General features: G+C 47.5%; 1 protein-coding gene across 2 annotated transcripts in view; it reads left to right on the forward strand.

The window, feature by feature from the left end:
• EPHB1 (EPH receptor B1) overlaps nt 1-13,127 on the forward strand; it is a 419,068-nt gene extending 405,941 nt beyond the window's left edge. For both annotated transcript variants that reach the window (XM_059162673.1, XM_059162675.1), the window contains exons 14-16: nt 6,159-6,352; nt 8,217-8,372; nt 11,662-13,127. In XM_059162673.1, the coding sequence (XP_059018656.1) occupies nt 6,159-6,352; nt 8,217-8,372; nt 11,662-11,770 (459 nt within the window). In that variant the 3' untranslated portion in view covers nt 11,771-13,127. The remainder of the gene's footprint in view (nt 1-6,158; nt 6,353-8,216; nt 8,373-11,661) is intronic.
• The last annotated feature ends 541 nt before the right edge of the window (nt 13,128-13,668 follow it).

Raw genomic sequence — 13,668 nt, forward strand, 5'->3', positions numbered from 1 at the left:
CCTGAGGTGTCCGGGCAGGGGTACAAGGAACCCCTTGACACCAGTGTTTGGGCTAATCCAAGAGTCCGGCATGGAGATGTGGTAACGCCAATAGCCCCACAGGCACCCGTAAAGGTGCCTGGGCCAACCCAGAAGCCCCAGGAGCTGGTTCTGAATGACTGTGGACCATGATCTAGGACAGGCCCAATGGCAGGAGTTCTGGCCCTTCTTCAAAGTGCCCAGGCTGTGTGCTGTCCTGCCATGGGTGACAGAGGGGAAGCGGAGCTGTCTGCTCTAACAGATGTGATGCCTTGAGCAGGTTGCAGTTTCTCCGTCATTCACACCTCTCTGCTTTAAAGACAGGAATCCTAAAGGACCCTTCTTTGCTGAAAATCTACTCTTTGGTGGGGGTGGGGGGGTTGCTCTGTCACCTCTCAGTGAAGGAGGAGCTGATGGGGCTTCCCAAAGCTGGTCACATTCAGATGGCCCACAGGAGCAGAGTTATCTGAGCAGAGGGGATCAGCACTGCTCCAGGTTTCCCTCCAAGGACAGAGGTGGGCAAGGAAGGGAAAGAGTCATCTGGAATGCTTTAAGCAGAGGTGTTCCAGATGGGATCCTTTGCTTCATAACCACTGCAAGGTGAGGAAGACTTCTGAGGATGATTTGCTTTGCTAAAGCCCCAATTTAAAGTCATATCTGGATTTCCACACTGCGTTTGGTCCTGGGCTGTTCCTCCAGACCATTCCGCTTCTGTATTTTCAATACCTGCCCTTCCTCGGGAGCGGAGCAGATTGCTAAACCTGCATTCCTCCATTCCGCTTACTCCGCCCATCCCCTTGGGGGCGGTTATTGCATTTCCCAACCTAGCAGCTGGAGGGGCAGGGCCATCCCCAGCACACTTCTCCAACCAGCGTGACTATCCACACCTCCCTGCTTCCGTGGCTCTGAGGTATGGCTGACTTGAGAAATCTGGCCTTGGCAAGCCCTCTGTCCCACCTGAGGTATAGAGCCACAGCAGGTGCTGAGAGGATCAAGAGAGGTGGCTGTGTAGGAGCTCGGGAAAGCTTTCCCAGGGGGAGTGTGGGGACTGGACGGGCTCCTCCCAGCCTCCAGGGGTGCTGCGGCATCGCTGGTAAAAGGGTTGCAGGTTAACTAGGTCTCAGGACCATGTGAGGCCTCTGGGTCCCCTCTCATCTCTGATTATCCATGCCTCACCTCTGCCCCTGGAACATGTCAAAACAGAAAGTGTCAGAATTGATGTCGAGGCTGCGTTCACGAAATCAGTGGCCTCCCGGTCCCATACAGACTGTTAGAGTAATAGATGGGATCCAGAAACATGGAGGCCCTTCCCTGAGACTTTAATCCTATTAAGAACAATTCAGCACACAAAGAATGGATTCTGAAACCTTCTGCCAGGCGAGATTTGACATTCAAGATATTCTCAGCAGATGAATTCACCTAGGCTGAAAACAAATGGAATTTCCGATAGCAGACTTCCAGAATTCCCAGATCAGTCATTCAGCAAACACTCATCACTGCTGGGCATGGTGCTTGCCGCTTCTGTCCCTGGGTGTCCACAGTCCGGGGGCACGTACACTGGGTGGTGGGAACACTTAGAAGGAGGAGGAAAGGAGGGCTTTCCAGATATTTGACTCTCTAGAGCTGCGTCTCAAAGGGAAGAGGAATATATGCAAAGTAGCAGTTTATTCCAGTTTTGTGGTATTTCTCCCAGACAAGTCCCCTCAACATGGCCCTGAGGGCAGTTCTTCTCTGGATGGAAGGAGGTGCCTTTCGCTCCCTCGGAAAAGGCCTGGCCTGAGAGACAACCAGGAGGGGCCGCGGCTGCCCCGGGCTGCAGCCCCACTCGTCAGAAACCAGGAGGTGGTGGCAGTAGAGGATTCTACAGATGACAATTGAAAGGCTTTAAGAAAGGGAATTGCAGAGGCAAGTCGGAGTGCTGGTAATTGGGCTTCCAGAGCCCAGGAAGGTCTTTGAACATGTACAGAGAGTTTGTCAGCCAGAGAGAGAACTTGGAAGTTCTGCTGCTTGGATCTGATTGACAGAGATAATGAGAGTGGCAGTGTCTGTGGAGAGGAGCTGCGGTTTTACTGAAACATCAGAGCTCGACTTAACCCCCTCTGCCCTGGTTCCTCCACGACACTGAGCTTCTCCACTTCGGTCTCCCCTGCGGAAGGTGGAGCAGGTGCCGCCGGACTCGCTAATGAGAAAGACCTGTCTGGGCGCTACTGGTAGCCCACAGAGGATGGGAGGACCCGAGGAGGGGCCCCGCTCCTCTCCCAAGAAGCTCCAGTCACTTTCTCTGAGGCACTGGGGTCACACCAACAGCCCCTGTCCCCTCCCAGCCCCTGCCTTGTCCAGGTCCAGGGGAACAAAGGCGGCCCCTCCCCCCTCCCTGCCCCAGCCTCCTAGGGCCCAGGGTGCTGGCTTGTGCTGGCCTTCAGGCCCAAAGGTTGCTGCAGACCATTCCAAGGGAGCCAGCCACCTATTCTGCCCGAGTGACAGTTGCCTCATGTGGTTCTCTTACTCCCACACCCTCGCTCTCCCTTCTCTCTGGAGATGCCATCTGATCTCGTTCTAATCTCCAGTGTTTTCAACAGCCATTTATCCCAACCTGCTACAGACCAAGGAAAGGGACCCAGGACTCACTCTGATGAATTCCAAGAGTCTGCTCAGATGACCACTCTATGCCCCCAAGCTTGGTCTGTATCTTTTCACACAGTTCAAACATGGTAGCAGGTGTTTACAGCCCTTGGCTGGCCAGATGGAAGGGGCTTCTCCCTGTCTCCTCCCTGTTTTCCACATCTGTTAGCAAGGCAGGCGTGACCAAGAATGGTCCCCAAACCCCACTAGAGGACCACAGTTCTTTTTTTCAAATGATGATGTTTTAATTTGATTTTAAGTTATATACTCAGAAAATTTGGAAAATACCCAGATCCTTAAAAAGAGTCAAATTCTCCAAAGTCACAGCATTTCAATGAAAGACTTAAGCAGCAGATAAATCAATTAATGACCAAAATAATTTTTTCTTTGGGGTGAAGAGTAAAGGCTTTTTTTTTTTTGCAATGTACAAGAGACATCCATGGCTTCCAGAATATCAATTCAAGTAGTAACAACAAATGATCTAACAGAAATAGCAAATGGCATGAAGTTCCATTTTGTAAACACAAGTGTGACTATCCTCTATCTTGGAAGGTGATAAATAAGGATCTGGTATTCATTAGCTCCCCCACCATGTGCTTGGTGCTTCTCAAACACTACCTTCTAGGCCTTCAAGTGACCAGAAGTGCAACAGTAACCCCCTTTGCCAAGACAGCTACTGTGTTACACGTGGTAGGAATGACAGCCCCCATCTGATGAAATGATGCCTTCTGCTGTTCACGTGTATGGTGCTGGACATCGCCTCGTCATGTCATCTAATCTTTTTACTAACCTCATCTGTGAAATTTCCAGAAGTCAAGTGACTCTCCCAAGGTTCTCAAGCAAATAAGAAGTGAAACTTGGATTCGAACCCAGGCCACCAATGTCTTTGTCCTTAGCTATGATGCTATACCGTCCCCAGCACTGTGTGTGGGTCTGCCTCCTGGCTGACCTGTGGGGAGGAGGGATCAGTGGTTCTGATGTCCTCTTGAAAAGAAAGACGGTCTACCAAGCGAACAGAGGAAACACAAAAGCAAATGGCAGGACAGTCTTCAACATGTCCAATGAGGGGGCGTGCAGAGGAGACATGGGAAGCATAGCTCGGTTGCATTTGATCCAGAGATTACAAAGAGATGATCCACTGTGTGCACGGGTCCCCCAGGCTCGGGGTGAATGGCTTGGGTCAGTGGGTCATACCATAGAGCTGGGCCTCCTGCTGAAGGGCCCTGACTCTGGTGCTCCCTCCGGTTACGGGCAGATGGGAGAGAAGCTTGCCAGTGGGAATACATACTATTTGGGGCTCTAGCATCAAATAATTTGAGCAGAGATGCCAGCAGTTTAGAGGAACGTGAGCTGCCCTACACTGGAAGACTTTGGGGGCCCCTAGCCTGATGAGGGTTTGGGAATAGACACTAGACCCTCCCGCTAGCCCTACATAGCTTGTCCTTAGGGAACCCAAGAAGAGCCATTCAATGGATAATCCCACTTGTCTCCACAGTGACTAGGGACTTTGTGACAGGGCCCCTCAGTCTGGCTGCCTAGAAGGAACTGGAAAAAGGTGCCAATTTATGAGCCAGGCTGATGGAAAGGCTCCCCAGCCACCCTTCCTCATGGATGATTTGGTTGAGCTCCATACCCCTGCTTGCTGCCATGAAGACATCAACTCCTGGACTGTTCTCCAGGCTGATTACAGTGGCAGCCCAACAGAGGCCTAGGGAACGAGGGCTTCAGGATACTCCAGACTTAAAATCAGACCCTCCTGCAATGTCTTCTCAGTCCTACCGTTTCCTAACTGTGGTTCCCCAGGCAGGTTATTTGCACTGTGTGCCTCTGTTTCCTCCTGGAGAAGTGGGGCTGTAATGCCCTCCTAAAAGGAGAGAAGGTGATTTGATTGGCAGGAGTTTGGCTAAAAATCTGTCAGCGGCATAACATAAAGTGAATGTTTCCAGTCCCCAGTTTGTGGATAGTGCTAATATCGGTATGGTTTGTATGCTTGTTGGTTTTCCCACCACCTAGAAGAGAAGGAATAATACACCTTGATTATCTCTAATGACTTCAGGTCGTATTATTTCATGCCCCACTTTATGTCCTATATACTGGGCATAGAATTTGTAAAAATATAAACTGATTGAAAATGCTTAATTTCTGACAGATCTACAAGGTTAAAAAAAAAAGAAGAAGAATGAAATGAATGTGACATTTTTTTAAAGTAGAGGCAAAAACACCTGAAAATCCCTGAACTCCAAATTATTTCCTTTGTTGTTTAAGGTGCTTGAGCTGTTTATTTTAAAATAAAATCAATGTATAATTATTATAGAAAATAAAAACACAAGCAAAAAGAGAAACATAAAGAGCACTCCTGGGTCTACCTGCCCAGAGGCAACCGTCATTAACACCATGGTATGTATCTTTCCAAGGTCTTTTGTATGCATGGGTGTAATTACTGTTTCTTGTTTTGTTTTGATTTTTGTTTTTTTTTTTCCAAAAGCAAGATTATACTAAACCTGCAGTTATGCCGCCTGCTCTTTTACCTAATATTACAATGTGAGTACATTTCCATTTCAATAGGTACATTTTTGCAACATCACTCCAAGGCGCTCATTGTATTCCAGGCCTTCCATTGTGGTAGGAGGGAACCATAATAAATTCACATGTTTAGCACTGGGTCGTTTACAATTATCTTCACGATGATGGAAAAAAAAAATAGAAGAGGCATAATTGATTTAAATGAATTGGAAATTAAGAAGTAAGGTGTTAAAAAAATAAAAAACTCTTACAACATATGAAAAGTAGGAAGAAGTACTTAAAGATCTGGAAATCTGAACAAAATTGTCCCCCAGAGACTGCGCAAATTACCTAAACCTGATCGGGAAGGTTCATTTTAGCTCACTCGCCGTGTTATTTTGACCGCTGTCACTGTACTTAACCAGTTTACGTAGCCAAATTATCTTCAACCCAATGCATGGTGCTGCATCGTGGAGAAGAAGGCAAACAGAGCACGGGAAGCTTCGAGAAGGGCCCTGACACAAAGTAGGCTCTCTATCAAATGCTGATCCCTTCCCTCCCTTAGCAGTGTGAGGATCAGGCCACTGCAGGCTTCGCAGGGTATCCTTTAGAACTAACAGACTCAGTAGGTTTCCCAAGTGCCATTGCTCCATCACTGCCCCGTGCCACCAGCTGCCAACAAGGCAGAATGGTGCCTGATGTCCCGATACAGAGAGAAGTTCAAGCCATTCACCAGCTCATCCTTCAGGAAGCATTGACAGAGATTCAGTATGTCAGGCCTTGCTGCACATGCTGAGGACACGAAGGAACAGTGAGACATGGTCCCTACTTTCCAGGAGCCCACAGACTAGGGCAAAAGGCCAAGTACATATACAGCCCATTATGGTGAGAGGTACCTGAGCATGGAAGGAGAGCCCCTGATTCAGGGAAGCTCCATCCTTAAGGGCTAATTTATGAATTTATGCTGCTGGTGTCTCTTCACCCCATCATACCTGTCCCCATGTGCGTCACTGCAGGTCATCAATGCCATTGAGCAGGACTACCGGCTGCCTCCACCCATGGACTGTCCAGCTGCTCTGCACCAGCTCATGCTGGACTGTTGGCAGAAGGACCGCAACAGCCGGCCCCGCTTCGCAGAGATTGTCAACACCCTGGACAAGATGATCCGGAACCCGGCAAGTCTCAAGACTGTGGCAACCATCACCGCCGTGTGAGTTTCACAGAATGGCGTGGCTCCTGGGTGTGGGTGGTCGCACTGCTGGGGGCAGTCCCAATAGCAAGGCTGCTAGCCTTTAGATATGTTAACAGTAAGGGTGAAGTGCCTAAGTTTATCTACCAATGGAAGAAACTCCAAGACATCTTTCCTTTTTTTTTTTTTTCCTCACCTCTCTAAAGTATTTCCCACTCCCAGCATGGGCTATGGGCAGATATCAAGATACCCATCTGGGTTTCCACCTTCTGCTGGCTCTGTAATAATTGAGGAGTGGTAACGAGGCCCCACTTCTGGGAGATCCTATTTCCAGAAGGCACCCTTTCTGTTAACCACACCAGGTAGAGCTGCAGACTTGGAACCTTGGCCAACTTATTGGCAAGTAAAAGCTCTGATTGCTGTGGGCCATAGACAAAGCCTTTGGATTGTTAGGAGAGAATGCACAGAATGACTTTGGGCTCCTGTCAGCAACAGTCAGCTCTACGTTACTCTCTAACACTGCAGTGTTAGCTGGCTGATTAGTTGATCTTTTCAACCATAGTTTACTGGGCACTTACATGCTAAGCTCTGTGCCCATTGCCAGCAGTATCGAATGAACAAGATAGACCTGATTCCTGCCCTATTGGAGCTTAGAATCATTTAGGAGTGCCAAACCCAGAGGATCACCCAAAGGAATGCAGACTTGAGACCTTGATAGCCACTATGACAGGGAGGTGCATGGTGTTGGATAGCATAGACACATACCTTACCTGGTATCAGGGACACATCCCTGATGAGCGTTCTTCCAGTTGAGTGCTGAAGGGAGGGAATGCATGAACCAAATGAAAGAAAGATTTGAGGAGAGGAACAGGTGTTCCCAGCCAAGGAACAGCATATGCAGAGCCTCAAGGATGGGAAGGACAGGGTCAGTGTGTTCAGAGTCCAGTCTACGAGGGGACTGGGTCAGGGCTAAGGCTGGCGAGGTGGGCAAGGGCCAGACACTCAGAGTCTGTAGGCCCTGTGAAGGCTTCTGGGCTGGATTTTCAGAGCAGCGAGCACCCATTGAAAGGTTTGACATGGCTCGGGATCAGGGTGAGGGTTATGCACATGATGCATCTGCATTTTTCAAAGAACGCCCACCTACAGTGTAGACCTTATGTCGAGAAGAAGGAACGTGTGTGAAGAAGATGGGCAGGAGAATATTGCAGCAATAATGATGGAGAAGATAGGGTCCTAAGTCGGAGTAATGGTGCAGAAAGAGATGGATGTGTTCAAGAGATTTTGGAGGTCACATCTTTAATTCTTGGTGAAGGACTGGGCATGGGTCTTGGGGGTTGACGGATATGTCAAGGTGGAACCCTGCTTTGTGGGTTGATTTGTGGGGTGTTTGCTTTGAGAATGTGCCAGAGAAGGTCAGTAGAGGGCTGTTCTGTTCCATTGATTTCAATTAGCTGAGGACAGAACCAGGAAAAAAAAAATGTTACCTATACCTAAATGTTACCTATAGATTTGGGAAGGTTATAGTAAACTTCATATATTTTTAAAAGAACCATATTCTTGGATGGTGAAGCTACTCAATCCCAGTTTGCAAAGGAGGAACAGGCCTTCTCTTCCTCCAGACTGCATGCTGCCTCAGTCTATCTGTCTGGCCCAGCTGAAGTGTAGCAGGGCCCACAGGCAGGGGAGGGGCCACCTCACCACCAGAATTCTGAAGGAAAGAAGGGTCAGTGCAGGTCTCCCCAGTAATCCGCATCCTGTCAGCAAGGTACTCTCAACCTGCATGAAGTCTGCTGTCTGCCCAGAGTGTGGCTCTGTCCACACACCTTTGAAGTTGTGGGCTCACTTCCCCCTTGTCTGTCTGTCTCTTTCTGTCTCTCTGTCACAGGCCTTCCCAGCCCCTGCTAGACCGCTCCATTCCAGACTTCACGGCCTTCACCACCGTGGATGACTGGCTCAGTGCCATCAAAATGGTCCAGTATAGGGACAGCTTCCTCACCGCTGGCTTCACCTCCCTCCAGCTGGTCACCCAGATGACATCAGAGTAAGTGACGGGCGTTCACCTCTGTGCCACCTGTGGGCGAGGACCAAGTCTCCTTCCGTGCTGTGGCTCAGGGGACCAGTTCTGCTCTCTGGCCTCACCCCCAGAGCTCCACTTCTGTTTAGAACCAGGCCTGGTGGGGAAAGGCCCTGGAAAGATGGAGGGCTTGAGTGGCGAGGCTGAGATCGATCCTGGTCCCAAAGGGGAGTTCTTCTAAGTCACAGCCATAGGTCATTTGTCTCATCATCAAGGGTCTCTCCTCCAACAAAAAGAACATCCAGATGGAGAGGACACAGCCAGCCAGCACCTTCAGCAACATTGCAGGAAGGGGTACTGCACTGATTCAGCAACAATTCCAGACGTGTGGGGAGCTTAGATCCGTACTTAGATAGCGCTCGTGAATGAGCAGATGTTTCCATCCCCCACCAATTATTTACCAGTCTGCAGCTCCCACAGGAGGGTGGAGGAATACGGAAACTAAAATTATTCAAATACGATGAGAACCAGAAAGGGTCTTTAACATCCATTAGTCCATCACTTCCCCAAGAATGTTCTGAGCAGCACCTGTTCTGGGAAATGTTAATAGGTTCTCCTTGGAAAAAAGGTCCCCCGGTCAAATAAATTTGGGAAATACTGAACACTTTATCACTCTTTTGGAGATTCGCTACACATATTAGCATTGTAAAGGCCATGAGAAATCCTGAAAAAAAGAAACCTATTTAAAATTATTAAATACTGTTGAACCATCTTTTGGATGGGCAGGGTTTCGTGGTATGGTAGTTTGGGAAATAATTACTTAGCTCCCCCCTTGCACTCAGCAGATTCAGAAAGGAGGTGAGTTAGCACCCGAAGCTTCAGTGCTCACGAGTGGCAAAGCAGGAGCTACAGCCTTCTCTCCTAAAGGCCACTTCCTTCTCCTCCTATCAGTTTGCCCTGGCGGCACATCATGCCCAAATTTTGTGGCACCCTGAAATGACCTGGGAATCTTTAAAAAAATATATATATATGGATGCCTGACTTCCACTGCTAGATTTTCTGGTTTAATTGGTATAAGCTGAGCTCTGGGCATCGGGATGTTTAAAACTCCCCACGTGACTCTTGTGCAGCCAAGGTTGGGAAGCACTGGACTGAAGTTGGCAAGGTTTAAATTTTGAATACACGCACCCGGCTAGAGGGGGCCTCACTGGCCACCTGGTCCATAATGTGTATGGACAATATGAGGCTTGGTGGCCTGTGACACACATTTCCCAGGTTAGAGGATCGGTAAATCCTCCAGGCAATTGGCAAACACTTACGGGTCCCCTGTTATATCCCAGACACCATGCTAAGTGCTGACATTTCCTCCTGTGGTGGGCCAGCTACTGGGTCCCAGGGGAGAGGGGTGGTCCCATCCAGCCCCAGGAGCTGAACCCCAGAGGAGCAGCTTCTGTCCTGGGGAACAGCTTTGCAGTCAGTCTTCCCGGAGTCCTGCTCTACCTCTCTGAGGTCGATTCTTGCCAGAAATGATGGAACCTCCACTTTCTCCAACAAGATGGCTTGAGCATGCATCTAGCCCACGATCCACAAAACAGCAGAATTCATTTTTTAAATGTAGGTTCATTTTTCTGTTGATGCCTAAACAAGGCACTCCCTGTCACCATAAACTATTGTCAGGCACCACCAAAAACAAACAAACAAACAAATAACACACAAAAAGAGAAGAAGAACTTACCATTGGCAAACCAGGTTCCCCATCTTGCAGAGATAAAGTGGATGTCCTAGAGGATTGGAGAGCCTGGAATCAGGGGCAGAAGTTGGTGCCCACGCTGGTGGGCTGCTCATGCTTCCTCACTGTGATATGGCTGAGTGTGAGGCCATCACCCCCTAATCCTCCTCAACTAAAGGAATCAAATGTAGTACTTTCCTTTGGTCCAGAAAAGGAAAAATTAAGGGATTTAGTTCAAAGTAAAAAATGTCGGCACACTATTGGAGCAATGTAGTTGGTTTCTTGAGAGATAAACATGGAAAAAGTACATGAGCAACTAAATAAAATAGATTGCAGGACAATTTGTGAATTCCAAATTCAAGCATGCCTCTCAGAAGTGTTTGCTGAGAAGACATGGACAGTTCGACAAGCTGAGCCAGCTGCTGCCCGGAGGTGCTTGACCACCAGCTGAAAGGAGGGGTTGAGGGAAGCATAGGCACCTAGAGGTAGGAGCTAAGAAGAGTTAAGAGCAGCTCTACAAGCGTGGCTAAGAACCAGGTAGTCCTGAGTTCTAACCCAGCGCGACTGCCAATTGTCTGTTGTGTGATCTTGAGCTTGTTACTTAACTTCTCTGAGCCCTACTTGCCTTGTTCACAAATGAGCAAACAGTAATAGTACCCATCTCATTGGTTTGTGGTGAGAGGTTAATGGACTAGTGCAAGCAAAGCATTTGGCCTATTGCCTGCCTACAGGATGCACATGAGAAACAATTACTGCTTAAACTATTATGGACTTTGAGTGGTTTGTCAATATTCATGAAATGCTTCATTAGGTATAAATGAGATAGTATACAGCACATGAGAAGTGCTCGAACAATGCTATATTATTATTATTTTATTTACTAACTAAATATTTATTTACTAGGGAAAGGTGCATGCATCTCCCCAAAATTAAATATAAGCCATGAACTTGATCCTATTAAGACTCACAGCTTAAAGATGAAGCCAATCCAAACCCCTATTCTAAACACATTACTTGGATTCCTGCTTGGGCAGATATTTGAAAGTTATTTTGAGATCACCCTTCTTAAAAATTCATGACATTAAAATTCAAACAGAGGCAGAAAATGGAAACTCAGGGGAAAAACATCAGAAAACCCAGCAAACCCCACATCTTTCCGATCTCAGTGGGTGATCACTAATTTAGGCAGAAAGCTCCACAGCATAACTAAAGCCCCATATAGTGTATGCTTGGTGTATTCAAAAAAACAACAGAGGAAAGTTCCAGTCCACGTAGGGTCAGGGACACAAGGAAGGGGCTGCTTCAGAACCCAGAGGTGAAGAACAGGGCACAACACTTCGAGGATTGTCCAAGTGGGAGAGGCCATTGGGGATGAGGGCCACTGCATAAAGCAAGTGAGATTAAGCAAGAAAATATCTAGGTAGGCGCTTGCCAAAGACTTGGGTAAACTTGAGTGTTGGATTTTAAACACTTTTATTTAGTCTGTCCAACTATTTCAAGAACTTGCCTTCTGTGACGAGCTTTGATCTGTGAAATGTTGCCCTAACACTAAAGTGCCTTTTTTGTGTGTGGCTTTCTCCCTCCCAGAGACCTCCTGAGAATAGGGGTCACCTTGGCAGGTCATCAGAAGAAAATCCTGAACAGCATTCATTCTATGAGGGTCCAGATGAGTCAGTCACCAACGGCAATGGCATGAGAACTCTCATTTTCTGGGGGGAGGAGAGGAAGGAAAGGACCAGGCTCAAGAGGACACCAGAGGTTTACCACTGTGGAATGTTCTGGAAAGATGGGCTTCTTGACTGAGAAATGCATTACATCAGTGAAGAAGAAATTAGACCTGTTCTTAATGGGCAACCTTCACTTCTCAGTGACAGAGCATGTTTCAGATGCTGTGGGAAACCCAATCTGTGATCATAAAAGCACGAAAAGGTGACGTTCAACGAAAGTGAAGACAAAACAATATGCATCAGGGAAACCAAGAGTAAACTCGCTCCCCCCTCGGGGGTCTGGAGTCACCCATCCACAGGAAGAAAGGGAAGGAGGTAGAGGGAAGAAACAGGCAGTTTTCCATTTTCTTCCTCACCAATGACATTCTTTTCTTTTCTCCTTTTGTACTCCTCCCCACGAGCCCTCTCCCTTCTCCCACATCCATTTCCCTTTGCTCATGACTCGTGTAGGGAAGTTCCTTCAAGCAAACCCCAGCTCCTGAGTCTCCAGATGTCGTTCTGTCAGTTGCCAAAGGACCTTGCTGACCACTGCATGGGGGATCCAACCAATTCAATTAATGTCTTCATATTGAAGAAGAGATGTACCTTCAATTGAAAACCTTGTTTCTCTTTTGTTTGCATTTTCTGCAAAAAGGAAAAAGAAACCACAAATTGGGGAAAAAAAAAAAAAAGAAAAACCTGTTTCTGTGTGCAGGAGCACACACGTGTATGTCTGTCTTCTAAAATGACTGTGCTTGTTCGTAACAGATGCAAACAAGAAAGAAGAACCAGGAAGTCTTTGCCCCCCGAAAATCCCAAGGGGCTGGAAAGTGTTGTTGGTTTGGTGTTCTGACTGGCCCAGTTGGCCCATGGGCTCAATGGGGAGAGAGGGCAGGGAGAAAAATAAAATGAAAGGGGAAAAAAAAACTCTCAGGAGCTTGCAAATTCAGACAAGATACAGGTGAGTGGTTTGAATTGGAGGCAGTGTGGGCCATTCTAGAATGATACTGACTGATTAGTTGTTCTTGGTAACATCTGAAGAGAAGGAGAAGGAAAGTGTTTCTGGAGAATGTTCTTCCACATCCCTGAAATCTGCAATTCAAGAGATGGCAAGGGAGAATTCTTCTTACCTGATCTGTGGACTGGCGTAAGCCGTGTGGCATCCGAGGAATGTTTCAAATGTGTCTGTGTTTCTCTGCATTCCTTCTTGTACCTCATTGTTCAATTCGCTTTTGTAAATCCCACCTAACATTTAAATATTTTTAATTTCTCCTTTTCTCTTAATCTCCTTGCTAATTTTATCTGTCTAATTAAAATGAGCAGAAGCATGTCTGGGTTTACATAGAATGGTGTCAGAGTGTGTGTTCTCAGACCCCAGGGGGTCCATCCCCAAGTTCTAGGAGAATCCTTAACAGGTGTCCTTCTTCCCCACAAAGGGGAGTGAAGGAATACCTTCTGTACCTTGTGATTCCCAAGAAGCAGAATATATTAGACTCTCTCTCACTGATGGAACCCAAAGGGAGAGCTGAATAAAATATGAAGTTTTGAAGCCTCAGATATGCAGCTTACGAAGCCACTGGCAGATAGATATAAACAATCACCAGTAATAGACCATCAGCCCTGATTTCAGTTTGCATACTGCATTTGGGAAGTTCATATCCAGGCCAATTCTGTAAAAACCACTGAAGCCTATTTTAGACGGCTTGCTTGTGCTATGTCTGTGAACACGCAGTTGGGTGGTGGGGGGAGGGGCTTGAGCCAGTAAAAGGAGCCATGCAGCTTACTGAATGCAAATTTAAGGTGAGATGAGCCTTTTCCCCCAGTCTTAGGAAACATTGTACAGGGGGAGGTCATACCTTCTGAAGACCCTTCAGAGAGGTTCCTGGGC

This window comes from Mustela lutreola, chromosome 2 (genome assembly GCF_030435805.1).
Source record: "Mustela lutreola isolate mMusLut2 chromosome 2, mMusLut2.pri, whole genome shotgun sequence".
Lineage (NCBI taxonomy): Eukaryota > Metazoa > Chordata > Mammalia > Carnivora > Mustelidae > Mustela > Mustela lutreola.